General features: G+C 43.5%; 1 protein-coding gene across 20 annotated transcripts in view; it reads left to right on the top strand.

Annotated features, from left to right (window-relative positions):
- Positions 1 to 27,974, top strand: part of LOC128702657 (Brefeldin-resistant Arf-GEF family protein schizo) — a 707,300-nt gene that overhangs the window by 655,099 nt on the left and 24,227 nt on the right. For 18 of the 20 annotated variants that reach the window (XM_070101943.1, XM_070101942.1, XM_070101948.1 and 15 more), the window contains 3 exons: positions 22,364 to 22,541; positions 24,422 to 24,612; positions 24,912 to 25,129. In XM_070101943.1, coding sequence (XP_069958044.1) covers positions 22,364 to 22,541; positions 24,422 to 24,612; positions 24,912 to 25,129 — 587 coding nt within the window. Of the gene's footprint in view, positions 1 to 20,760; positions 20,920 to 22,363; positions 22,542 to 24,421; positions 24,613 to 24,911; positions 25,130 to 27,974 lie in introns of those variants that run through there. The other 2 variants (XM_053797003.2, XM_070101932.1) reach the window with 2 other exon arrangements.

Genomic DNA, 27,974 nt, shown 5'->3' with positions numbered 1-27,974 from the left:
ACCCTGATGGCTCGTTAATTGGCACCCCTTGTTAGGGTCCAGCCCCTGAAGTTCATAGTGGATTATTGTGACGCTTGTGTGTATCTGCAGTTGCCTTCTGTTTACCTTACCTTAGCGTACCTTACCTTACCTTCCTACCTACCTAGGTTGGTAGACAGCAACCGTCCAGGCACATTCTACCCACCTGCCAGTTGAATGTTTAAATTTAAACCTGTTCATTATGTTTCACTCCAGGAATTCTGATCTATCTCATGAACATTGAAGGTGACAGGAAAATCATACGAATTTCAGCTTGCATTCAGGATATACTTAACTTAAATTTTATGTTCTTATTAATAATTCTTAGTCCTGGAATATTTCTTTTCCCATCTAGGAGGCCTGGTCTCAGAGCCATGAAGATGATAGTGTGTGTGTGTGTGTGTGTGTGTGTGTGTGTGTGTGTGTGTGTGTACTCACCTAGTTGAGGTTGCAGGGGTCGAGTCCAAGCTCCTGGCCCCGCCTCTTCACTGGTCGCTACTAGGTTCACTGGTTCACTAGGTTCACTGTGTGTGTGTGTGTGTGTGTGTGTGTGTGTGTGTGTGTGTGTGTGTGTAATGCAGAAGTCGCGAACAAGCGATACAACATGTGTGTGTGGTGTGTGTGTGTGGTGTGGTGGTGGGTGTGTGTGTGTGTGTGTGGTGTGTGTGTGTGTGTGTGGGTGTGTGTGGGTGTGTGTGGTGTGTGTGTGGGTGTGTGTGTGTGGTGTGTGTGTGTGTGTGTGTGTGTGTGTGTGTGTGTGTGTGTGTGTGTGTGTGTACTCACCTAGTTGAGGTTGCAGGGGTCGAGTCCAAGCTCCTGGCCCCGCCTCTTCACTGGTCGCTACTAGGTTCACTGGTTCACTAGGTTCAGTGTGTGTGTGTGTGTGTGTGTGTGTGTGTGTGTGTGTGTGTGTGTGTGTGTGTGTGTGTGTGTGTGTGTGTGTAATGCAGAAGTCGCGAACAAGCGATACAACATGCAAAACAACCACGGAGGAAGTTGAATGATAGCTCTAGGCCTTTCGTGTGGCAATCAACAGATCAGGTGCTTGCAATTCTGCAGAAAAGAGGGTTCGAACCCGGAACTCCGTCTTGGCCTGAGCAGTGTTACATAATTCAAACTCAGTATTATGATATTAACACAGATATTTTCGGTGTAAGTTGAGGTAAAGTGACACGACAGATGGTGAAGAGTCTGGAATGTGTAGTTGGTATGAGACTGGTTTGACTGCATACTTCTGGTGTGACTGGCACCCAAGATATTGTGGAAACAACATCGAGGTGGGGATTACCAGAAAGCTAGTGTAGTGGGGGTGGTGGTAGTGGTACAGTGGGTGTTACCGGATGGTAGTAGTGTGTTAGTAGATGGTGGTGGTGGTGCAGGTGGTAGTGGATGCCGTAGTGTAGGTGGTGCTGGTGAGTGTGTAGCTGATATAAGCTAAACTTTCAATCCTAAAACCAATACAAAATATATAACTAGCCACTGAGGATATATGAAGGATGTATGAAGCCTCATACATCATTCATGATCTGTATGAGTTGTACCGTGTACTCGTAGAAATAAATATTATTATTACCTTTCCTCCCAGTTCGCCTACTTGCCTCCCGGTTCACCAGTTAGGTTCACTTTAAACTTGCAGTTCTGGGACGCACTTAAACTTGGCAAGTATCCCTGGCGCACAGTTATTTAAGACTTAATATATGTGGTAACTGTTTTATACCGTGCTGTTAATGTACGGGGGGAGGGAGGGAGAGAGGGGGAAAGAGAGGGGAGAGGGAGTGGGGGGGAGAGGGAGAGAGAGGGGGGAGAGGGAGAGGGAGAGAGAGGGGGAGAGGGAGAGAGAGGGGGGAGAGGGAGAGAGGGAGTGAGTGAATGAGTGATCAAACCTTTCGGTTTAGTTATTTTTTCCTTTTAAATTAATGCCTTTGAACCAAATTCCATCACGGACAGCAAAGATTAAGCCTCTGATGGCCCGCTGGTGGCCACTGTGGCCCTGAGGTGGGAACGGAACATTAGTGGCCGGAGACCAAGGTAGAAACTTTAGAGTGATGCCTGAAGTTTACCTGAAGACGGTTCTGGGTGTCAGCTTTCCCGTGCCCCAATTCCATACCAGGTTTCCTGGTTGATGGTTGCTCATCCAGGTTGTTGGTGCTGGCATGCGGCTCAGTGTATGCACCACAGCCCGGCTGATTAGGAACTAACTTAAGAAACATGTCGAAATCCTTTTTGAAGATAGCGAAGATTCTGTTGGTAATTCACCATTTGTGTGAAAGGAGGATGGTGGATAGTCTTGGCACCTTTACACTTACTGCTTTATCTTTTAATGTACTCATGTTTTTCGATGAGGGTGTGTGTGCGTGTGTGTGTGCGTGTGCGTGTGCGTGTGTGTGTGTGCGTGTGTGTGTGTGCGTGTGTGTGTGTGCGTGTGTGTGTGTGCGTGTGTGTGTGTGCGTGTGTGTGTGTGCGTGTGTGTGTGTGCGTGTGTGTGTGTGCGTGTGCGCGTGTGCGTGTGTGCGTGTGTGTGTGTGCGTGCGTGTGTGTGCGTGCGTGCGTGCGCGCGCCAGCCGTTATGGAACCAGTCCCTCCAGAATTTTCCAGGTGTAAATTATAAGGTATCTTTCTCGCCTACGTTCCAAGGAGCAGAATTCGAAGGGCTTCAAGCGTGCATTGGGAGTTCGCTGTGCATTAATAAACGAGACACTTGTGCAACGTTTGTGTATCTTTATTCTGGAAACGTTTCTCCAGTCAGTGGTTTCTTCAGTCCAACGTAGAGAAAGGTGAACGATGAGGGATTGCACAAGTCTCTCATGTAACAACTGTCATTTTCTAAAGTATTTATTTACATATCTGTACAATGCGGTTTCGCCTGCCTTAAAAAGGGGGTGTTAGTGTACCACAGTAGTGACGCCTTGAGAGAACAAGTCTCCTGAAAAGTATCATCATTAGCTTTTTGTGTTGAAAACATTTGGACGTGTGTCTTTAATACACCTGTTGTCCCTGTTCACCTAGCAGTAAATGGGTACCTGGGTGTTAGTATTGATCGCATCCTGGGAACAAAATTAAACTAATTTCCCCTAAATGCTCTGCATAACAAGGGACTTTCTGTATAGTATGTCATAGATGTCAGCTAGATCTGTATAAGTTGTACATGTACTTGTAGAAATAAAGATTATTATTATTATTATTATTATTATTATTATTATTATTATTATTTTGCGTACATCCCCTCCTGTCCTTGTTGGCGATCCTCCAGATAACATTGTTTATTCTCAGCACGTGGGAGGTCAACATCCTCCTTACCTACCCACTACGTGGACACCTACGCCACAAACGACACTTATGCTACCACTTATCGATAGACACTGGTGCGTGCGTGTACATGGCCAGGTTTGAGTGCCAGGACATCAATTGTGAAACCTGAGTGGTGGCTGTGGCATCAAGGTTAATAGGCAAAACACACAGCCATGCGAGAAGGGTGAAGAGTCAGGCACGAGAAAGAGAGGTGAGGGAAGGAGGCAGAGTCACGGAGGGAAGAGGAAGAATTAGAGGGGAAGGGAGGGCAGATGAGGGAGGTAAGTGGGTTGAGGGGTGAGAGGGGGGGGGATAAATGAAGACATATTTAATCCTCTGTAGCAAGAATCTTTCTTGAGAAGGTGTGGGCCTACACTCTGATGACAGACTTGGTGTTGCAAAACACACCAGGAGATATCGCACCAAAAAAGTCACTGAAACGAGTAAAAAATTTAACTAGGGTAGGATAACCTATGCTAGGTTGTAGTAGGATAACCTATGCTAGGTTGTGGTAGGATAGCCTATGCTAGGTTGTGGTAGGATAGCCTATGCTGGATTGTGGTAGGATAACCTATGCTAGGTTGTGGTAGGATAGCCTATGCTAGGTTGTGGTACGATAGCCTATGCTAGGTTGTGGTACGATAGCCTATGCTAGGTTGTGGTAGGATAGCCTATGCTAGGTTGTGGTAGGATAGCCTATGCTAGGTTGTGGTACGATAGCCTATGCTTGGTTGTGGTAGGATAGCCTATGCTAGGTTGTGGTACGATAACCTATGCTAGGTTGTGGTAGGATAGCCTATGCTAGGTTGTGGTAGGATAACCTATGCTAGGTTGTGGTAGGATAGCCTATGCTAGGTTGTGGTAGGATAGCCTATGCTAGGTTGTGGTAGGATAGCCTATGCTAAGTTGTGGTAGGATAGCCTATGCTAGGTTGTGGTAGGATAGCCTATGCTAGGTTGTGGTAGGATAGCCTATGCTAGGTTATGGTAAGATAGCCTATGCTAGGTTGTGGTAGGATAGCCTATGCTAGGTTGTGGTAGGATAGCCTATGCTAGGTTGTGGTACGATAGCCTATGCTAGGTTGTAGGATAACCTATGCTAGGTTGTGGTAGGATAGCCTATGCTAGGTTGTGGTAGGATAGCCTATGCTAGGTTGTGGTAGGATAGCCTATGCTAGGTTGTGGTAGGATAACCTATGCTAGGTTGTGGTAGGATAGCCTATGCTAGGTTGTGGTAGGATAGCCTATGCTAGGTTGTGATAGGATAGCCTATGCTAGGTTGTGGTAGGATAGCCTATGCTAGGTTGTGGTAGGATAACCTATGCTAGGTTGTGGTAGGATAGCCTATGCTAGGTTGTGGTAGGATAGCCTATGCTAGGTTGTGGTAGGATAGCCTATGCTAGGTTGTGGTAGGATAGCCTATGCTAGGTTGTGGTAGGATAGCCTATGCTAGGTTGTAGTAGGATAACCTATGCTAGGTTGTGGTAGGATAGCCTATGCTAGGTTGTGGTAGGATAGCCTATGCTAGGTTAGGGTAGAATAGGGTAGGTTATATTAAGTTTACCTGAAGGACGTTTCCTGGAGTCAAGGCCCCCGCGGCCCGGTCACAGACCAGGCCTCCTAGAGGATCAAGGCCTGGTCAACCAGGCTGTTAATGCTAGCCACACTCAGTCCTGCGTGCGAACCACAGTCCGGCTGATCAGGCCGGGCTGTGGTTCGTACTTCTTAAAGAGGAAACTAGTTTAGTCCAGTTCCCTCTTGAAGACAACTAGAGGTTTGTTGCTAATTCCCCTTATGCACGGAGGGAGGGCGTTGAAGAGTCGGGGACCTCTGACACACTTCGAATTCTCTGTGTATTCGTCGTGCCTCTGCTACTTTGCAGTCTGCCAAGTCTTGTCATACACAGTGATTTCAGCGCTCATATTTAGAAACAGTCCCTCCAGGATTTTGCAGATGTAAACTATTATATATCTTTTTCGCCTACGTTCCAAGGAATACAGTTGAAAAGCGTTTCCAGTAGTTTAGATGCTTGATTGAATGCATACGAAGAGAAAGTGTGATGGAAGTTAAGCCAAGGAAGAAGAGACACGTTTGAGTACGTTCATGTCTGTATGAATCTGTATTCTGCTTCCAGAGGTTCTAGGAAACTCAGTATTGTATGATCGCTAGCCTCCAGAGGCCTCTCATATTTGATTTCATTTGTATTAGACGGACTGGTGGTAAATATAAGATTTGGTCTTGCTGATACGAAGCTTTCCATCTTAGCACTCCACGTGTGTGTGTGTGTGTGTGTGTGTGTGTGTGTGTGCAACCGGGGCGTTCGTGCGTGTTTATTCGTAAGTCCAAAGAGGTTTCCGCCCGCTCCGGCGCCTGCCGTGTGTGAGGGAGGCAAGAGTTGCGTCAGGAGTGACACAGGAGCTGGTGTAGTGTTTTTGGTGGCAGTGCTGGGGGTCTCTGGCACGCTGGTGAGTGTGTGTGTGAGGCTGCGGGCACTGTGCCACCTCCTGACTCCTTTGTCTCGTTAGTGCCACTGCTACAGCCACTACAAAAGGAGCAACAACATTAACAGTAACAATAACAGTAACAAAAATAACACAGACCAGAGCAACACAATCTGCAACGAAAAAAATACCACTAAGCGCTGGCATGACCATCACTACCAACAATAATACCAGCTGCAACAGCTGGTATATAAATTAAAACACAGGGAGGTGCTAGAACTAGGAAGGACACACATCAAGAACTGAGATACAACCGGATACACAGTAATTGTGTACAGATGGTTCCTGGACATTTCACGGAACGGACATGTAACACAAGTAGCATTCATCGTAGCAAGTTTCCTAACCATTACAAAGAAGGAATACAAATAAACTGAAAAAGTTAATTAAATAACAAACCTAACTATCCGTTCGGTCTAGTCCGTTCGGCCAAATGGTTATCGGCGCAATGTCTGTCAGCCATTTGTCCTTCGGCCAAGTGTCTGTTGGTCAGATGTCTGGCCTCGGTACAGACAGCGTCATGTGTACTAGGAAAAACAGAAGAACCTTTGTGAACTTACAGCGAGGAGTACCAGATACCCGGGAAAAAAATTTTGATCCCATATTCTGTCAGGGAAATTGCATTACAAGCATATCTAACCGGTTTCGGGGGTTTGCCTGCCATCGCAACCTGGTCTGAAGCCAGGCCTCCTATATGACAGTTTGGTCAACCAGGCTGTTGGTGTCAGTGGCCTGTTCATCAGGCACATGTACAAGATAGCTCTTCAGTTTCCTATGGTCAGTAGAATATAAATGGGGTCAGAAGCTGTGAATCGACCCCTGCAAACACAGGTAGGGAAGTACACAGGCATCACTCTCACCAGCGGCTTCTCACTACAGCAAAGTTTGTGGAGCTGTAACTCTAACTTTGAGGGAAGATGAACCTTGCCTAACCAGGTTAAATCTATGCAATCTTAGCTGAAGTTGTTACAGGTTGCCTACCTTGTTCTACCTCAGAGGCTGACACCTCTCATCTTCCTCCTACTTCCTGGCTATCTTCCTCCTGCTTCATCTTTCTCCCACTTATTCGTAATCTTCCTCCCACTTCGTTGTCTTCCACTTCCTGGCTATCTTCCTCTCATTTTGTCATCTTTCTCTCACTTCGTTATCTTTCTCTCACTTCGTTATCTTCCTCCCATTTCATCTTTCTCCTACTTGGTTATCTTTCTCTTCTTGTCAGGCAACGAGGTAGAACAACTCTTGAAACCTGCCATAGTTATGCTTTGTGCGAGTAATATCCAGCCTTGTGCAACACAGCCCAGTGCAACACAGCCCTGTGTAACACAGCCCAGTGCAACACAGCCCAGTGCAACACAGCCCAGTGCAACACAGCCCTGTGTAACACAGCCCAGTGCAACACAGCCCTGTGTAACACAGCCCAGTGCAACACAGCCCTGTGTAACACAGCCCAGTGCAACACAGCCCAGTGCAACACAGCCCTGTGTAACACAGCCCAGTGTAACACAGCCCAGTGCAACACAGCCCAGTGCAACACAGCCCTGTGTAACACAGCCCAGTTCAACACAGCCCTGTGTAACACAGCCCAGTGCAACACAGCCCTGTGTAACACAGCCCAGTGCAACACAGCCCTGTGTAACACAGCCCTGTGTAACAGCCCAGTTCAACACAGCCCAGTTCAACACAGCCCTGTGTAACACAGCCCAGTGCAACACAGCCCTGTGTAACACAGCCCAGTGCAACACAGCCCTGTGTAACACAGCCCAGTGCAACACAGCCCTGTGTAACACAGCCCAGTGCAACACAGCCCAGTGCAACACAGCCCAGTGCAACACAGCCCTGTGTAACAGCCCAGTGCAACACAGCCCTGTGTAACAGCCCAGTGCAACACAGCCCAGTGCAACACAGCCCTGTGTAACACAGCCCAGTGCAACACAGCCCAGTGCAACACAGCCCAGTGCAACACAGCCCAGTGCAACACAGCCCAGTGCAACACAGCCCAGTGCAACACAGCCCAGTGCAACACAGCCCAGTGCAGCACAGTCCAGTGCAACACAGCCCAGTGCAGCACAGTCCAGTGCAACACAGCCCATTGCAACACAACTCAGTGTAGCACAGCCCATTGCAACACAGCCCAGTGCAACACAGCTCAGTGCAACACAGCCCAATGCACCCAAGCCTTGATTAAACAAATTTAATCTTAATTCGTGCAGCATAATGTAGCGGACATAATTAGCCGAGTTAACCATTACATGACCCAACTCCAGCCAAGGTCACCAGAGTTTACCTTTGTATGATGCTGGCCAGTAGTTTACACGGGTCTGGGACCGGATCCCGGGGGCGATGACCACCTGATAGGTAGCACAAATGCAATTGCAAATTTTTACAGAGGAAACTTGCATTTGTGGTCACAGTGGTGCTTATGCTAACCTTCCTCTGGTGTATAAATATACCTAGTTGGATGAATCTTATTGTAGCCAGCTGGCCCAGTGGCTAACGCGTCGGTCTGGAGTGTAACGACTCTCAACCGCGGGTTCAAGCCCCGCTCGTACCGTGGTTTGTTTGCAATCGTGTCATCACGATTTCGTGAGTCAAATTTATGACGTTTCGGTCCAACTTGGACTATTAACTGGTCACACAATGTGTGTGACCAGTTAAATAGTCCGAGAATATAGCACATGGGTTGATTAGTCCAATACAGAGAATAATTACGTGAAATATTATTAAGGTAATCAATCCTTCAGTCTTGATGGGTGTTCAGAGATTTATTAAGGCTGAGGAACTGAACACCTGTCAAGGCTGATAGGTGTTGTTCAGCTAGAAACTGAACCTCGTCAAACATCTTAAAACATCAGCAACAGTGCAGTTTGCTATCAACACCTGCCTGGCCCAGGACCCCTGACGTAGGAAGACTCTCAGAAGTATAAATCAAACTAATTTATTGACCATTTAATTGACCAGTGTGCGTGTAAAAAAGAAAGATTTTATATTAATGAGGGAGCGCTAAGCCTGTAGGGATAATACAGAAGACTGTTAACAAGAATGCAAGAGAATCGCAAGATACTGGTAAAAAGTTTGAAGCGGTCACGTAGAGTCTGGCTGGTCAAAGGAACCAGCGATGAGCGACTCGTGTAGGTAAAGTATTTTGTGAAACATAAGTTTGTCCTGCGGTCGTGGTGAAGCTTTGAACCCAGAATTAGATTACCAGGTCGATACTGTAAGCACTCGTAGTGTGTTCCCTTCGTACTCTGACATGTAGGGATATTGTGGTCCACTTCCCTCGGGTCTGTTCCCTTCGTACTCTGGATGACTTAAACATGTAGGGATATCGTAGTCCACTTCCCTCGGGTCTGTCACCTGTCTACTAGTGTTTTTTTTTTTTTGCACCCTGTCACGCGAATTCCTCGTTTTTCACTCTGGTAATGTTCACTTCTTTTATTCACTCGTTGAACATTTCCGTTACCCCAGGAGTGATGGGTATCATTTACACTTGCATGTGTGGTGGCTGGTACACACTGGTAGTAATAAGGCGGTGTTTGAACTGCCTTCAAAGAACTCTGCAACACACAAGTCTGCCGGGAATTTCTGCTCTGGCTAACGTAAGTGTCGTAAGCACCTTTGGTGCTGAATTTATCTTTGTATGCTGACTGTGTAAAGTCCAACGGTGGCGTGTGGCTTTGTCCCTCTTTACCTCCCTCCCTCCTTCCCTCTATCTATTTTTTCCCCATGTGCACCTCCCTCCGCACCACTATCACCTTCTCTCTGTCCGCCTCTCACCTACAAGTTCACTCCATGAAGAATAAACGCATCATATAATCGGTAAAAAATGGATTAATTTTTAGCTTGTGTACCACCTATATATGGTTACAGGGGTTGTGCGTGCGTGTGCGTGCGCGTGTGTGCGCGCGTGTGTGTGCATGTGTGTGCATGTGTGTGTGCATGTGTGTGTGCATGTGTGTGTGCATGTGTGTGTGCATGTGTGTGTGCATGTGTGTGTGCATGTGTGTGTGCATGTGTGTGTGCATGTGTGTGTGCATGTGTGTGCATGTGTGTGTGTGTGTGTGTGTGTGTGTGTGTGTGTGTGTGTGTGTGTGTGTGTGTGTGTGTTTCCGTTCGTTATATTAACGTACGTTCTTTCTAATATGTGAAACTTCCTTCTTGAACCGGTGGTTGGCGTTCAGGGATGTCTTCCTTCAGACCTCGGTTCGAATCTCACACAAGCAAGTAGTACATCGTGGTCATGCCACCTATGCATGCATGTTCAGGGAGCGTTTTTTATTTTAAATTATTAGCATTCTAAGCGGTGTATTATCAATTCCGTTATACATATGTATATTGTAGCTACATATATATATATATATATATATATATATATATATATATATATATATATATATATATATATATATATATATATATATATATATATATATATAATGTCGTGCCGAATATGTAAAACTGGTCAATTAGCAAGAACTCCTTTCAAATTAAGTCCTTTATAAAATTTTCTCTTATACGTTTAAAGATATATGTTTTTCATTAATGTTGATGTAAAAATTTATAATTTTGCACCAAAAGGAACTTAGAAAACTTACCTAACCTTATTATAACAAGCTCAATTTATTTTAGCCTAACCCAACTAAATATATTTTAGACACGTTTACAATAATTTAATACTAAACAAACGCAATGAAATATATTTTTTTCGTTAGGTTCAGAATGATTTTGGCGAAATTATTGCATACACAAATTTTCACTTGTCCTGTACGGCAAGATGAGCGTTGCTATTTAAGCCAAGATCCCAAGTTCTGCCTATTCGGCACGACATATATATATATATATATATATATATATATATATATATATATATATATATATCCAGCACTTGATGTTTCAGAGAGGCTGCTGTCTGAACTCACCAAATTTTCCAACCTGTGCCTGGCTGGCAGTGTCCCAGAGGCCATCAGACCCCTTTTCTTTGGTGCCTCATTGTGTGCCCTCCGGAAAAAGGGTGGCGGAATCAGGCCCATTGCAGTGGGTAACACCCTTCGGCGCCTAGTCGCCAAGGCTGCAGTAAGAAGGGCGAGTCAAGAGGCTGCTGCAATGCTGAAACCAACTCAGCTCGGTTTCGGCGTTCAACAGGGCTGTGAAGCAGCCGCCCACGCAGCACGAGTATATATCAAAAACATGTCCGGTGAAAAAGCCTTGGTCAAATTGGACTTTGCCAACGCTTTCAACTCAGAAGGGATGCTGCTCTCCAAGCAGTTTATAGAAACTTCCCTTCCCTCTATCCCTTCATAGAATCGTGTTATAGTGTGACTTCCAAACTATTGTTTGGGGACCATGAAATTGACTCGTGTGAGGTCATGCAACAGGGGGACCTTCTCGCCCCCTTTCTATTCTGTTTGGTCATCAAGGAAGTCACAGAAGCACTCTCCAGCGAGCTCAATATCTGGTTCCTGGATGATGGTACCCTAGCTGGCACAACAGAATCTCTCCTAGAGGACATCAGTAAAATTAAAGATATGGGAGAAAGCCTGGGCCTTTCTTTAAACCCCACCAAATGTGAAATAATTTCTACCAATCAACAGATGATTCAGAATATTAGCGCCGTTTTACCAGGAGCACGAGCCATTGATCCAGCCAATAGCACTCTCCTTGGTGCTCCTCTTGGGTCCAATGCCATCGATCTGATCCTAGAAAAAAGAGTCTCAGACCTCCGGACGATGGAAAGCAGGATGAAAGACATTGACACACACGATACCTTCTACCTACTCACCATGTGCCTGTCAATCCCAAAACTTACCTACTTTCTGAGATGCTCCCCAGCCTTCAGCAGTCCAAAATTCAAGGAATATGACTCTCTCCTTAAGACCATGCTAGAGAGTGTATTGAATCTTTCCCTTGACGATGGACAGTGGTTGCAAGCCTCACTTCCGGTCAGGCTTGGAGGGCTAGGACTACGCAGATCCTCCAAGATTGCTCTACCAGCTTTACTATCCTCTTCCATAGCATCAAACGAGTTGATAAGACAAATTCTTCCTGATACCCTCAGTGGCTCAGCAGGAATAGAAGACCCTAGCTATGCCAGTGCCATCACTGAATGGGAGACTCTTGCTGCTCCAGCACCAAACCCTAGTGCAGCACTGGCTCACAAACAGTCAAGTTGGGATGGCCCAATCGCTGAAAAGGTGCTTGCCAACATGCTCAGGGCTCCAACATCAGATAGGGAGACTGCCCGTCTCCAGGCTGTGAGTTCACATCACTCCGGAGACTTCCTCCAAACAGTTCCCATATCGGCAATGGGAACGCGACTCGACCCTAAGACCCTCCGTATTGCAGTGGCTCTGCGCCTTGCTGCCCCAATTCACACAGAATATATGTGTATTTGCGGTGAAGCGCAAGCAGACCAATATGGTCTACATGGTCTTAACTGTTCCAAAACCAAGGGCTGGCATGCAAGACACAATGAAGTCAACGACATCATTAAGAGAACCCTTGCTACAGCTGCATGCCCAGCCGAGAGGGAGCCCCGATCACTAGCAACCAACAGTACCCACAACCCAGTAAACTGCCCCGACGGGATCACCATCTATCCTAGGAAGAATGGCAAGCTCTTAGCATGGGACTATACCTGCGTGTCCACACTGGCTGACACCTATATCCATCACAGTGTGGGGCGACAGGGAGGAGCTGCTGACCACAGGGAGGAGTACAAGATCAGCAAGTACAGGGACATAAGCCAACAGTATCAATTTGTCCCAGTGGGATCAGAGACCTTGGGATCATGGGGAAAAAATGCCACACGTTTCCTTAAAGAATTGGGTTCCAGACTCATCGACACCACCAGAGACCCAAGGACAGCCACTTTCATGTTCCAGCACCTCAGCGTGGCCATCCAAAGGGGAAATGCTTGCTGCATACTTGGCTTGCGTCCGGCCTCGGAGGAGCTGGAGGAAATTCATGATCTTTGATACATTGTGCCAGTGTATTCATGTTTGTTTTTCTGTAAATGTATTCTGTTTATTAATAAATGTTCCCATAAAATATCAAATATAGGGGGTGGTAGAAGAAGAAAATATTCAAACGGCTCCGGGGAGAACCTTGAGTTTTCCCTGAGGTACGTTTATTGTCTTCTCTGAGGATGAGGGTCCCCATTCCAGCCATAGAGGTGGTACTTCCCTATATTATATATATATATATATATCTCAGTAGTAGTAACCAGTGTACCATTGACTCAACGACCAACCGTCTCTGCCTGAGTCACTATCTGAATTCATATTGTGCTGACCTCAGCAGTATCAAAGGCCCCCTCACATAGGGTACTGTGGGCGGCCAGTCAGTGTTACGAGAGGAACGAGTGAGATATTTTTTTTTTTATCACTTGTAATCTCAATGTTGAGTTCGTTGTTCATTTGTTGAGTTTTAAGTTGTACTATAGTATACCTTGTATTGCATTACAGTTTCAGTTACGTAAGCTTTCATTCCAATGTTCTACTTATGTATATATAATGTTTAATTGTTGTGTACTTGACATTGTATAGAATCAGCCCAAGCCGTATTGCCATCTCTAGTTTGTATTAGTTGTATGTCGGGACGACATACGTTAGCGTCGCCGAGCTCTCAGTAGTAGTAACCAGTGTACCATTGACTCAACGACCAACCGTCTCTGCCTGAGTCACTATCTGAATTCATATTGTGCTGACCTCAGCAGTATCAAAGGCCCCCTCACATAGGGTACTGTGGGCGGCCAGTCAGTGTTACGAGAGGAACGAGTGAGATAGGCCACGGCTGTAAGGGCTCTCTCCACATATCAGCAATTATACGTAATAACAGCCTACGTGAGTATTTCTTACCTAATCCACGTATCGAACTCCCACATGATATATATATGTATATATATATGTGTATATATATGTATATATATGTGTATATATATGTATATATGTATATATATATATATATATTTGAGGCATACACCTCTTGGTGTATGCGGTTTGTAACCTTCCCTACAGGTGTGCTCAGACTTTGCGCCTAATCCATTTTAAATCAGATTCACCAGTGGCAGAGGAGAATTTGTTGGATTTTCCCGAGATTTCCAAGCGAGAAGCGCGGATAAAAAGTGCTTCCAGCATCCTCGCTCACTTTCCAGGCGCTTGTCGTGAGTCCTGCAACAAGGCCATTCCATCTCGCCCGTCCCCGGGCGCTCAATACGGAGTCTTGTATGTATTACAGAGAGAATTCTGCGTCGAACCTGGGACTCCCAACGGTGATAACCTCGTATTTTTGAACCCTAAATTTCTAGCTCCTTTCTTTTCTCTCTGTTCCCTATTACTTTCCTTCCTCCTAATGCTTTCACCTTCCTATTGCTTCTCCCCTCCATTATTCCTCTTGCTTCTCCCTCCATGCTCCCTACTACTACCTCCATTATTCCTCTTGCTTCTCCCCTCATTCTCCCTACTACTACCTCCATTATTCCTTTTGCTTCTCCTTCCATCCTTGATATTGTTTCTCTCTCCGTCCTTCTACCCCTCACTTTCTTCAACTCACGCTCCAAAAATCATCCTTGCCTCGATCGGTTGTAGACGTAAGTTTGGAAACCAGTTGTTGGTATACAAACACCTGACAATACGGGGATAACTCTCAACATATTAATACAGGAATAACCCTCGGTATATTACTATACCTTACAAGGATAACGTTCGATATATTACCGTACAGTAGAGGGATGCTCGTCAACGTGTTACCCCACAACGAGGGGTTAGCCCTCAATATATTACCATACATAATAGGTTTACTGCGAGGCCACGGGACTAAGAGTTTTAATCGTATTACAACAGTTCATTAATTTCCCAGCAAATTACACCCATCTCAGGGGTATTCTCTTTGATAGCACTAGTTATAAGGTGTCAGAGCCAGGTGACATCTCGGTAATTACACCACACAGGTGGGACAGGGGCAGCCGCCCAACATGCGTCTTCTACAGGTGAACTCCAGGCAAACTGTAGCCAAATTCACTTATTTTACATGAAATATCTCTCAAGATGGCTATAGCTACATAAAAGACCTGTATTTTAGTAATGCAGTACTTGTACTCCTTGCAATGCTTGTACTACCGGTCCAATAATAGGAGGTCTGGTCCTGGACCGGTACACGGACCCAAATGACTCGTGATCGTCTTCAGGTAGGAGTCGACCTACTTTCATAAAAGGTTGAAAAGATTTAGAGAAAGTACCAGATCTAGCCTTGCTGGTTCATCCTCGCCTCGTATCCTTGTGGTATATTTTAACATGCTAGTTTATGAAGTGTCCCAAACTGCCTCCCTCGGTTTCTTTCCCTATTTCCAGGAGAATTAGGTGAGTACAACTAGGTGACATGATTCCATCTCTTTATATCTCTCCTGCCCTCATATCTTTCATGCCCTGAATGGAGCAGTCAAAGAATGGTACTCAGGGTAAGAGAGCACAAGTGATTTGAATGTTACCATTGGCAACGATGCTCTATATTTTCGTGTTGAGCTTTTCCATGAACCAATGTGGGTTTAGGAACTTTTTTGGGTATTACCCCAAAACAAATTTGTGTACAGCGAAATTATCCACTAGACTAAAAATTCTACCAACATTAATAAAAATTATTAGTTTGAAAAAATATAACTTTCATAATTTGCCACGCTTATTAAATAATAAAATTTTGTGCAATTTTATTTATACCTTTATTGAGCCTTCATCATCCCCGAGATTTTAATTTTTACCCCATTTGGGTTAATTCATCCCGGTTCCCCGACGTCTGGGTTATGGTGCGCAGAACTGCCAGTTACAGTCAGTTCTCTGTTTACAGTCAGTTTACTGAAATAGTCCTGTAAATTGACTATTTCTAGAGTTCTTTATGCGAAAATTCATACTCGTTTGTACATCTATGATGCTTTCATAGAAGTATTTTCCATCTTGAGTTTCTCCCTCTGATTAGTTCCTCATTGTTCGTGGGGATCCAGTCAAATATATTTTAATTTTTAGTGTATTCTGTTATCGGTTAGTAGAGTTGTAACTTTTCAGTGTCCCATTAACTCTACGGTATATCTCTGTTGGGCTAATGTGGTTTCAGGAACTATTTCTGGTGCATAACTGTGCTCTACCGTCTTTCATTTCATATTTGGGAAATTGAAATTTTCGATGAGGGTATTTGGGATTTTCAAGATTTTGAAGGGGGCTGTCTGTCTACCTTCACTGTTCTGGGAATTTCTCAGCCGTTGCTGAGGTTACGAGGATCGAATCTATAACACTGCTTGCACTGAATGACCCCATACAGGTTTAGCACGTCATATAATTGTAAATAATAATAATAATAATTAATATTCACATTTTAGGTGATTTGTGTGATTCTCTTGCGTAACTTCTATGTGATTAGTCTTGTATGTTCGGTAGTGTTGCACAAGTATTCGCTTGTTGTGTTGCTTCCTGCAGGATTTGTCTCTGTTGTGTTGTTGTATTGGTGTCTTGGTGGTGATGTGAGGGAGGGTTGGTGGTGGTGGCCGCCTGCCAGGTGTCGCTGGCACGCACCACATCACAGTTGTGAACCCCTTTCTTAATTGTTCACCGCCCACCACTATCACTACCCACCATTATCGCTACCCACCACTACCACTACTTCTACCCACCACTGGCATTTCTTGTTTTGAAAGTTCGCATTATCCACTCCCTTCACTTTGTAGTCTTCGCGACATTTGCCATATTGTTTTCTCTAAATGATGGGTCACCTGACACTAGGATACTCAGTTTTCTACAAGTTCCTGTAGTTCTACGAGGTGGTAGTCCTCGTGTGTGTTGTCTGGAACTCCCTTAGTTGAGTTCTTTTGTTCTTCCATACCTAAGCATTGTCACCATTGAAGACAAGTTTCATAAATTAGACACATGTGCAACACTTGGGTATCTTTATTGTGGAAACGTTTCGCCACACAGTGGCTTCCTCAGTCCTATACAAAGAATGGTGAAGATCAGAACGAGTATGAGGGACTGATTACCTCAAACTCCTCGTCTCCTTGCACCTTTCTGTTTTGTATTGGACTGATGAAGTCACTGTGTGGTGAAACGTTTCCACAATAAAGATACCCAAGTGTTGCACATGTGTCTAATTTATCATTGGTCATGTTATTTTCTGATGTCCACTGCGCGTTTTTTGAGAGCTTTAGACAAGTTTTCGTAAATATTTTTTTTATTAAACGGTAAACGCGTAATTCAGTTTGCCAGTTTTATTAAATGCATTGTTTCCTATGTAATAACTAGAGAATGCCTCTTCTGATTGGCTTCAAACCCCAAACGCTGGGGAATTACCTATGAACTTCTGGCTTTCTTCAAGTGGGAACTTGACAAGTTGGACTGTGTGTGAACAGCAGTAACAGCCTGGTTATTCAAGCCTTAATCCAGCAGGTCTTGTCTGGGACCAGGCCGCGGGGGCGTTGACCCCCCTGGAATGGTCTTTCAGGTATCCTGTTGAGCGAAACTAAGCCACAGTAAATATGTTATTAGCAATTGTCATATATCTAACATAGTAATGTTGTAGCCTGGTGCTGCTGAGTGCCACTTTCCCTGTACTGAAATAGACTGTTGGCGGCTGTGTGTGTGTGTGTGTGTGTGTGTGTGTGTGTGTGTGTGTGTGTGTGTGTGTGTGTGTGTGTGTGTTACCATTTTGTCCTAGGCACATGTCGATTAGACACTAGGCCTGTTGTATGTGTGTATATGCGTGTATGTGTGTGTGTGTGTGTGTGTACACTTACCTATTTGTACTCACCTGTTTGTGCTTGCAGGGGTCGATTCACAGTTCCTGGCCCCGCCTCTTGGCTGGTCGTTACTAGGTCCACACACACATACCTTGCTCCACGAGCTTTATCGTGCCTCTTCTTAAAGCTATGTATAGATCTTTCCTGCCTCCATTACATCACTCTAGATTATTCCACTTCCTGACGATTCTATGGCTGAAGAAAAACTTCCTAACATCCCTGTGGCTATTCTGAGTATCCAGCTTCCAGTTGTGACCCCTTGTTGCTTTGTCCCATCTTCGAAACATTGTCCCTATATATCTTGTCAATTCCTCTCAATATCTTGTATGTCATTATCAAGTCTCCCCATCTCTCCTGACCTCCAGTGTGTGTGTGTGTGTGTGTGTGTGTGTGTGTGTGTGTGTGTGTGTGTGTGTGTGTGTGTGTGTATGTGTGTGTGTGTGTCTCTGTGTGTATGTGTGTGTGTGTGTCTCTGTGTGTTGGGGGTGTTGGAGGGAATGGTGGGGGTGATGGAGAGGGTGGTGGAGGCGTTGGAGAGGGTGGTGGGGTGTTGGAGAGGGTGGTGGGGGTGTTGGTGAGGGTGGTTGTGGGGGGGTGTTGTGAGAGTGGTTGTGAGGGTGGTTGTGGGTGTGTTGGGGAGGGTGGTAGGAGTGGTGGGGATGAGAGGACAGCACAGGTGGTCAATAGGTGCTGTGGGTCACGACATCTGGAATGCGATATCGCTGTACACGTGCTCTCACACAAACCTGTGACAGGTTTCCAGAGATCTCATCCCAGCCTGGGGCCAAGCTTCCTGGCCATTTCGTGACCAACTAGGCTGTTGCTACCACCCACCTGTATTCCCCCAACCACCCATTTCATAGACTTGGATTATATATATAATGTCGTGCCGAATAGGTAAAACTGGTCAATTAGCAAGAACTCGTTTAAAGTTAAGTTCTTTATAAAATTTTCTCTTATACGTTTAAAGATATAGTTTTCATTTATGTTAATGTAAAAATTAATAAATTTTTTACCAAAAGAACCTTAGAAAACTTACCTAATCTTATAACAAGCCAATTTAATTTAGCTTAATCTAACTAAATATATTTTAGATAAATTTACAATAATTTAATAATAAAGAAACAGTGAAATATATTTTTTTTCGTTAGGTTCAGAATGATTTTTGCGAAATTATTGTATATACAAATTTTCGCTTACCTTATTCGGCAAGAAGAGCGTTGCTATTTAAGCCAGAATAGCAAGTTTTACCTATTCGGCAGGACATATATATATATATATATATATATATATATATATATATATATATATATATATATATATATATATATATATATATATATATATTATATATATATTTGTATGCATACCTCAAGCGCCCTAAACCCGTTTGGGTCATCCTCTGTTCGCTGTTAAGAGACAGAAACACTTCTTTCGGTTAGGTTAGTAAGTAAACCTGACTAGTATGGGCCAGTAGGCCTTCTCAATGTTCTTAGAGTAGGCCTACTGGCCTGTTGTCAGAGCTCTCTTGGTATACCTGGAGTATACCTGGAGAGGTTTCGGGGGTCAACGCCCCCGCGGCTCTGAGACCAGGCCTCGTGGTTTGCATTAATATACACTTTGATGAATAATATTACCACAATTATGACACTGAATCAGACCATAAGACCGGAGGACCACTACATCAGGTCTTCCAGCCCATACTTGGCAAGTTCTACGCAAATCTAACTACAGTGTATTTAAAATTCTGCAATATTGACTAGATACGCAAAGCAGCGTCGCCTTTGTTATAATGTTTCGCTCAGGGGGACCTTTGATGGTGGTGAAGGCTCTTGATACAAAGTATTAGAGCTACCCTCTCCCTTTCCTCGCATCAAGCCTGATTAAGTTTATTTAGGTACAGGTACACGTAAGTACAATTATTGTACATAGTAACGTGTGTAAATTACCCAAAATAGCCCAAGAAAAAGGTCAGTGATTTATTTCCATTGGAGTCCTTGATTACCTCCCAAAATATAGTTTGATAAAACTTATCTCAAGTGAATCCTATAATAAAAACATTGTCTTGTGAATAACTGAAGAGGATCCCAGGAGTCGAAGTATACAGATCAATCAATCTCCCGAGTTTTTACCATGTTGGTTATTATTGAGCACATTATCTGCTGTTACTGCTGCTTGTACCAGCATTGTTTGCGTATATTTGCGTATAGTTGTAAAGGAATATAAGATGAGTTGTGTCTTGGAGACGGTAGTCGAGGGGTGTCTTGGAGACGGTAGTCGAGGGATGGTTGGTTGTTAGTGAGTGAGGCCGGCAAGACGGTGGTGGCAACAAAGAGGGAGTCTGGTTACAGCTGCTGCCTTGACTGACAGTACACACGCGCCCCTTCTCACCCCACACTCATTCCTTCACTCATGTCAACGAAGACTCCTCCCTCTCCCTACACCGGTTATTTTGGTGTTGGGCGACATTTATGAGTGTGTATGGTAGGGAGACAGCTGTTGACCCATGCTTGGAGTGGTACTAAGGCCCTGCACACCGTTCTTACTGTCATTCACTGGCCAGATGACTCTGCCTCGCCTCTCTACCAGACGTCTCATTGTTTACTTTTTTCAGAAGCTCCTTGCAACATCCTCACTTCCTTTGCAACATCCTCACTTCCTGTTACCATGTTCGGCAGTGCCTGGTTGCTAAATTATTTCCCATTTATCGTTTTAAGCGCATATGCACCGGAAATACTATATTTAGCGTTCTTTTGTTCAGTTTAAGGATTAGTGTTGATGTACTGTTTGGTGGGTAAGTTGGTTATCTCGGCCACCTGTCTTTAATCTGGTCAGTGATTGGTGTATATCGTAAGATGGAGCACGAGGGAAGGCAGCCATTGGTCAAGACGAGCTGGGAGTAGCTGGTCATTGGTTACTGTAGCGTCCCTAGTCGCGTGCTGGGCAGGTGTCGCCTGTTAGTAACTACACCTATTTACCCGATGCTCGAAATTATCATTAAATTAATGCGTTCAATCGTAACTTTGAAATAAAATTAAGGTGATCATAACTATCTTAAATTGTGTATGACATGTGGAGATTAGTATTCGCTAAAAAATGTCTTGGTTGATTAGTAGTGGTAGGAGAACTGGATGAGACTATCGTTGGCATCTTGGGAGGAGCAGATGGTGGGGGCGGCGGGTGTGTGGAAGCTGATGGTTAGTTAGTCTTTGATCGCTTCTGGCCTCGTGTGCTCGCCTCTCACGAGTGGCCTTCATGAGTGCTCGTGAGTTACTCAACAAACTGGAGGCAGGAAGAAAATGTTGATTTGTCTGTCAGGCTTCGTGATATCACCTCCCGTCAGGTGAGTACAAGGTGGTTATATGTTAGGTACCCTGGATCATCACCCCCGCGACCCAGTCTCGGACCAGGACTCGTAAATTGGAAAGGAAATAATACAGGGTTAGAATTTAAGAAAGAGACAAAACTCGCAGGTATGAATTAAAGCTGAATGAAGTCAGAAAGTGTATAGGAAAAACACTGATTTAGGAATAGAGAAGTAGATGAGTGAAACAAATTGCCAAGTAGCGTCGTTGACGCAAGCACTTTGGGTATCTTCAAAAATAGACAAATACAGTACATGAGAGTAAGACCTGCGTATTATGGACCAGTATTCCTACTATCCTTAGGATTATCTTGGGTACGTCAGCAGTGTACTGCTAGGCTACTCTATATGATGCATTATGGGAACAAAAGCTGGCAACAGTGAATGTCGAGGTAGACCATAGTTACCTAGGTCTTAAGTAGGGGGATGGACGGGCACACCTGGCCTGCACCTGGTAGCGGTTCTTCCTAATGTCTTGCCCCTTTCCGCTTTGCCGCGTAAAAGCAGTACACAAATCTGACATATATTTCTCATTTCTAGATATTTTAACTGGAGACAGTAAACGATCCCTGCATTTCCTAGCTCCCTTGCCTTGAAAGGGGCTCTGATTAGCAATATTTTATACGCGAAAACGCGTGATCTGACAGTTCTTACAATACAGCCTGGCGTAATCCTAGATTTGAATCGTGACTGAGTCCTACTGTAACTAACTGTATGATAATTGTACTCATATGTACCTTTGTCTAAATATCTGTAACGTAAGGTTTGCGGGCATGATTATATTCATAGGTCTTTTGCATGTCCCTTTCGTTTAGTCACTTCAGTGGATGATCCTTTGGATTTGTATCTTATTGTTTTTAGATCAAAATTTTCCCCCATATATAAGCAATTAGATAATGTTTCTCTGTGCAGTCATGAGTGAGAATGGATGGAAGGCTGTAGTAATGAGAGAAGCAGCAGCAGTAGCACCAGTGTGGGTAGTCACGTCATGGGTGTGGTCACTCCAGCAGGTCACCTCACATACACGCTCACTGCATTCCACACTGTTCCTAATTAGTCACGTTTGTTTTTCATAGCTGAAGGGCTCCCCCTCCCCTCAAGCGATTCAAATTATGTGAATAAACTGTTTACAAAACAGACTAGTTGATAAATGACATAACATTCGGGTATTAAAATGGCATACAATATCGACAGGTTGATAAATAAGACACATGTGCAACAATTAAGTATATTCCGAAACGTTTCTTCTTTTTTATTGTAATAATAATCCGAAACGTTTCGCCTACACAGTAGGCTTCTTCAGTCGAGTACAGAGTAGGTGGCAGAAGCAGTAGATATGTAAATACGATGTAATAAACCCTTAACTGTCCTAACCAGTCATTAACTGTTCATGCACTAATTTTTTTTCTTATTTTCCTTTCAGTTCCCCGGTGAAGGTTGATCGTGGGTACTGTGGCAAGGGTCCCCCAGGGCGAGGCCTAGGGCCAGGTATAACAAAATCCTACAGTGTTGAGAGTTCTGTTCCACCCATACCTCCACACCTTCACCATGGCCACCACCATCACCACCATAATGGCAGTCACAGTATGCGACGACCACAGGTACGACACTTAACAGTTTAAGGAATAATATTGTTAAGGACCCCAATGAAAATAAGTCACTTTGTCTTTTTTGGGGGTTATCCTAGGTAATTTACACTATGATAATTGTACTTATGTGTACTTGTACCTAAATAAACTTAAGTTGGCTGCAGCACTTCTCAGGTAGTCTGCAAATTGAAAATGAAAATGAATGATTAGCAACTTTATTTAGGTACAGGTACACACAAGTATAATTATCATATACTATAGTGTAATGTATCAAGGTATACGACAAACTCTAATCATTCAGTAGAGCGAAAAAGAACTGTGAAGGACCTGGGAGTGATAATGTCAGAGGATCTCGCCTTCAAAGACCACAACAATGTATCTACCTCATCTACTAGGAAAATGATAGGATAGAAAATGAGAACCTTTAAAATTAGGCACGCCAAGCCCATGATGATCCTCTTCAAATCGCTTGTTCTCTCTAGGCTGGAATACTGCTGTACACTAACCGCCCCCTCCAAGGCTGGATACATTGCAGACCTGGAGACCGTGCAAAGAACATTCACGGCACACATAAGTACGATAAGGCACCTAAATTACTGGGAACGGTTGAAGGTCCTTCATCTGGATTTCCTGGAATGCAGGCGAGGGAGATACATGATAATATACACTTGGAAGGTCCTGGAGGGATTGGTACTAAACCTGCACAAGCAAAAGACTCTGCTGGAGATGTAACATTTCCCCGATGAAAAGCAGGGGAGCCACGAGTACACCGAAGAGACAACACAATAAGTGTCCGGGGCCCCAAGACTGTTCAACTGCCTCCCAGCATACATAAGGGGGGATTACTAATAGACCCCTGGCTGTCTTCAAGAAGGCACTGGAGAGGCACCTAAAGTCAGTACCTGACCAACTGGGCTGTGGTTCGTACGTCAGTTTGCGTGCAGCCAACAGTAACAGCCTGGTTGATCAGACCCTGATCCACCATAAGGCTTGGTCTCAGACTGAGCCTCGGGGGCGTTGACCCCCGAAACCCTCTCCAGGTAAACTCCAGGTATTTACCTAGGATAACTCCCCTAAAAAAGTCCAGTTTTCATTTTCAATTTGTAGATTAACTGTGGATATAAGATTGATTTACTACTGAGATACCTATTATGTTGTAGTTTTTATTCAACAATAAAACGGTGGATTTGTTATGATGACAAGAACACTACTTTTTCTCCTTGCTACTAATTTAGACTGTAATATCTAGGATACCAGAGCCCTTAAGATATGATTAAAGAAATTTTTTTTTATATACATGTATAACTGTCCTTCTGTATCCTGAAACTTGCTAATCAAATTGAAAACACAACAGATCTTAATATGTATTCATACAGGCTTATAGTAAGCGTTTGTTAGCTTACAAATTATAATCTAAGACAACATCTTTCACTTGCTACTAGTGTTCAATAGCCCTTGTGGCTTAGCGCTTCTTTTTGATTATAATAATAATACTAGTGTTCATTTAGCCTTAATTACATAATTAGGAGTTATTACATTCATAGGGAGAATGATAAACCCTAATTATGTCTCCTTTATTTATGCCTGGTTTTCTATTTGCATTGCATTGGATTAACTTTGTCTTTTGTTTCAATTTTCTCCAGTGCATTTATATCCATTCTGTAGTTTTGGAGACCAAAAGTACAATGTGCAATCTAAACGAGGACTTACTCACCATGGGTTTGAACCCATGGTGAGTGAGTCATAAAACTCCAGTAGCTTACGTACTGACCTGGAGTTTTACAACCTGCTTGCCATGGGTTCAGACCTCGCCCACTCCGTGGTTTTATTATCTGTGTATTCTTTTGGCCATGGTATTACGACCTATTTTTCCTTGACAATGGTTGTGGTAGTTACAGCAAGTGGTGTCTCAGAGTAGCTGTGTGGGTACAGGAGGTCGGCGGCAGGTGCCCCGCGGGTCTACAGCAGATGACAGTGGTAATCGCAACAGCCGTTGGCGGGGCAGCGGTGCCCAGGGTAATGTCCAAGGATATGAATTATCACAAGATTTCGCCGACATGCGACTTGAGATGTTGGAGCGCAGGTTTGTATTTTTATTAACAACCTCGAATTTTTGCAACGCTGCTCTGGTTGAAGTGCATCAAATACTACTATTTTTTTTCCATGTCTCTTGGTAGTGATAGTGCTTTAAATGAATACTATTTGTGATTCTCTACCTTCTGAATATATTAAATTTATTTGGTTGACAGCCAACAATTTTTATATCTTTATCATAAGTATTCATAACTAACCATCACTTTGAGTGGAAACCTAGACATTTCAGTCTCTGTTACTAGTGAACTGCTCCTTCTATGGTATTGTGACTTGTACTCTTCATAACAGGTATGGAGGTGTGGTAGCTCGTCGCGCGGCCATCACTATACAGCGAGCGTACCGTCGCTATGCTATGTACAAGAAGTTCCGTTCTATCACAGCCACAGCCAAGGCCCAGGAGAAGCGTCTGTCACGCAGGTTCACAGTTGATGTCCCTGACTACCACGACACCGAGCATCTGATTCGTTCAGAATTTGATCAGCTGCAAAGAAATTTGAGTGCAACAGGTGTGTAAAACAAGATGGAAATATTAAACACAAATGCAGTATAATGTGATCCTTTATTGAGTAAGTTTTGCCCACACATTGGGCTTTATCAAGTCACAAACAGATCTACCTGGGTAAAGAGTACATGAGTATATATAGGATAGAGAGTCAGGTGGAGAATTCTGCATTTGTTTAATTTGTCCCTAATGTCAGTATTTTATACCTTTTATCTCCATCGTGTAAAATGAGTTGAGAATTGAGTGAGACACACTGGGATAGTTTTCAGGAATTTATCATAAGTACACCTGATTATGTAGGCTTTAATTAATGTTTTCATTCTTTAGGGCATCCTGCCATGGTGATAAACATCAGATGTGTAAAAACAATTTGCTTTTGATTTTGATTTTTTCTTGTAATTTATAGCCTCTGTCTGAAATAATGTATGATGAATATTATTAGGTATACCTGAAAAGATTCCTTTAGGTGGTGATTGATAGAATTTTGTTTTTTTGTCTTCGAGTTTTTCATTTATAACCTGAGGACTATAACCAGGGAAAGGAGGTTTATGCATTTACATGAATGGGCAGGTGGCCTTTTGTCAATTTGATGAAACCTGTAAACATTTACTAAAAAAGAGAAGAAGAAAAACTTTATAAAACTGGGATGCTTGAATGTGCGTGGATGTAGTGCGGATGACAAGAAACAGACGATTGCTGATGTTATGAATGAAAAGAAGTTGGATGTCCTGGCCCTAAGCGAAACAAAGCTGAAGGGGGTAGGGGAGTTTCGGTGGGGGGAAATAAATGGGATTAAATCTGGAGTATCTGAGAGAGTTAGAGCTAAGGAAGGGGTAGCGACAATGTTGAAGGATCAGTTATGGAAGGAGAAAAGAGAATATGAATGTGTAAATTCAAGGATTATGTGGATTAAAGTAAAGGTTGGATGTGAAAAGTGGGTCATAATAAGCGTGTATGCACCTGGAGAAGAGAGGAATGTAGAGGAGAGAGAGAGATTTTGGGAGATGTTAAGTGAATGTATAGGAACCTTTGAACCAAGTGAGAGAGTAATTGTGGTAGGGGACCTGAATGCTAAAGTAGGAGAAACTTTTAGAGAGGGTGTAGTAGGTAAGTTTGGGGTGCCAGGTGTAAATGATAATGGGAGCCCTTTGATTGAACTTTGTATAGAAAGGGGTTTAGTTATAGGTAATACATATTTTAAGAAAAAGAGGATAAATAAGTATACAAGATATGATGTAGGGCAGAATGACAGTAGTTTGTTGGATTATGTATTGATTGATAAAAGACTGTTGAGTAGACTTCAGGATGTACATGTTTATAGAGGGGTCACAGATATATCAGATCACTTTTTAGTTGTATCTACACTGAGAGTAAAAGGTAGATGGGATACAAGGAGAATAGAAGCGTCAGAGAAGAGAGAGGTGAAGGTTTATAAACTAAAAGAGGAGGCAGTTAGGGTAAGATATAAACAGCTATTGGAGGATAGATGAGCTAATGAGAGCATAGGCAATGGGGTCGAAGAGGTATGGGGTAGGTTTAAAAATGTAGTGTTAGTGTTCAGCAGAAGTTTGTGGTTACAGGAAAGTGGGTGCGGGAGGGAAGAGGAGCGATTGGTGGAATGATGATGTAAAGAGTAGTAAGGGAGAAAAAGTTAGCATATGAGAAGTTTTTACAAAGTAGAGGTGATGCAAGGAGGGAAGAGTATATGGAGAAAAAGAGAGAGGTTAAGAGAGTGGTGAAGCAATGTAAAAAGAGAGCAAATGAGAGAGTGGGTGAGATGTTATCAACGAATTTTGTTGAAAATAAGAAAAAGTTTTGGAGTGAGATTAACAAGTTAATTAAGGAAGCCTAAGAGAACAAATGGATTTCTTTCTTTCTTTCTTTCAACCCACCAGCCGTATCCCACTGAGGTGGGGTGGCCCAAAAAGAAAAACAGAAGTTTCTCGTTTTAAATTGAGTAATATATACAGGAGAAGGGGTTACTATCCCCTTGCTCCCGGCATTTTAGTCGCCTCTTACAACACGCATAGCTTATGGAGGAAGAATTCTGTTCCACTTTCCCATGGAGATAAGAGGAAATAAACAAGAAGAAGAACTAGAAAGAAAATAGAAGAAAACCAAGAGGAGTGTGTATATATATGCTTCTACATGTATGTGTAGTGTGACCTAAGTGTAAGTAGAAATAGCAAGATGTACCTGAAATCTTGCATGTGTATGAGACACAAAAAAAAAGACACCAGCAATCCTACCATCATGTAAAACAATTACAGGCTTCCGTTTTACACTCACTACAGGACGGTAGTACCTCCCTGGACGGTTGCTGTCTACCAACCTACTACCTAGTAACAAATGGATTTGTCAGTTAAAAATAGGAGAGGAGAATTATTAAATGGAGAGTTAGAGGTATTGGGAAGATGGAAGGAATATTTTGAGAAATTGTTAATTGTTGATGAAGATAGGGAAGCTGTGATTTCGTGTATAGGGCAAGGAGGAATAACATCTTGTAGGAGTGAGGAAGAGCCAGTTGTGAGTGTGGGGGAAGTTCGTGAGGCAGTAGGTAAAATAAAAGGGGGTAAGGCAGCTGGGATTGATGGGATAAAGATAGAAATGTTAAAAGCAGGTGGGGATATAGTTTTGGAGTGGTTGGTGCAATTATTTAATAAATGTATGGAAGAGGGTGAGGTACCTAGGGATTGGCAGAGAGCATGCATAGTTCCTTTGTATAAAGGCAAAGGGGACAAAAGAGAGTGCAAAAATTATAGGGAGGTAAGTCTGTTGAGTATACCTGGTAAAGTGTATGGTAGAGTTGTTATTAAAAGAATTAATTAAGAGTAAGACGGAGAATAGGA

Source organism: Cherax quadricarinatus, chromosome 79, assembly GCF_038502225.1.
Source record: "Cherax quadricarinatus isolate ZL_2023a chromosome 79, ASM3850222v1, whole genome shotgun sequence".
Lineage (NCBI taxonomy): Eukaryota > Metazoa > Arthropoda > Malacostraca > Decapoda > Parastacidae > Cherax > Cherax quadricarinatus.
Note: the sequence above shows the minus strand (reverse complement) of the source record. Positions and strands in the feature narration are given on the sequence as shown.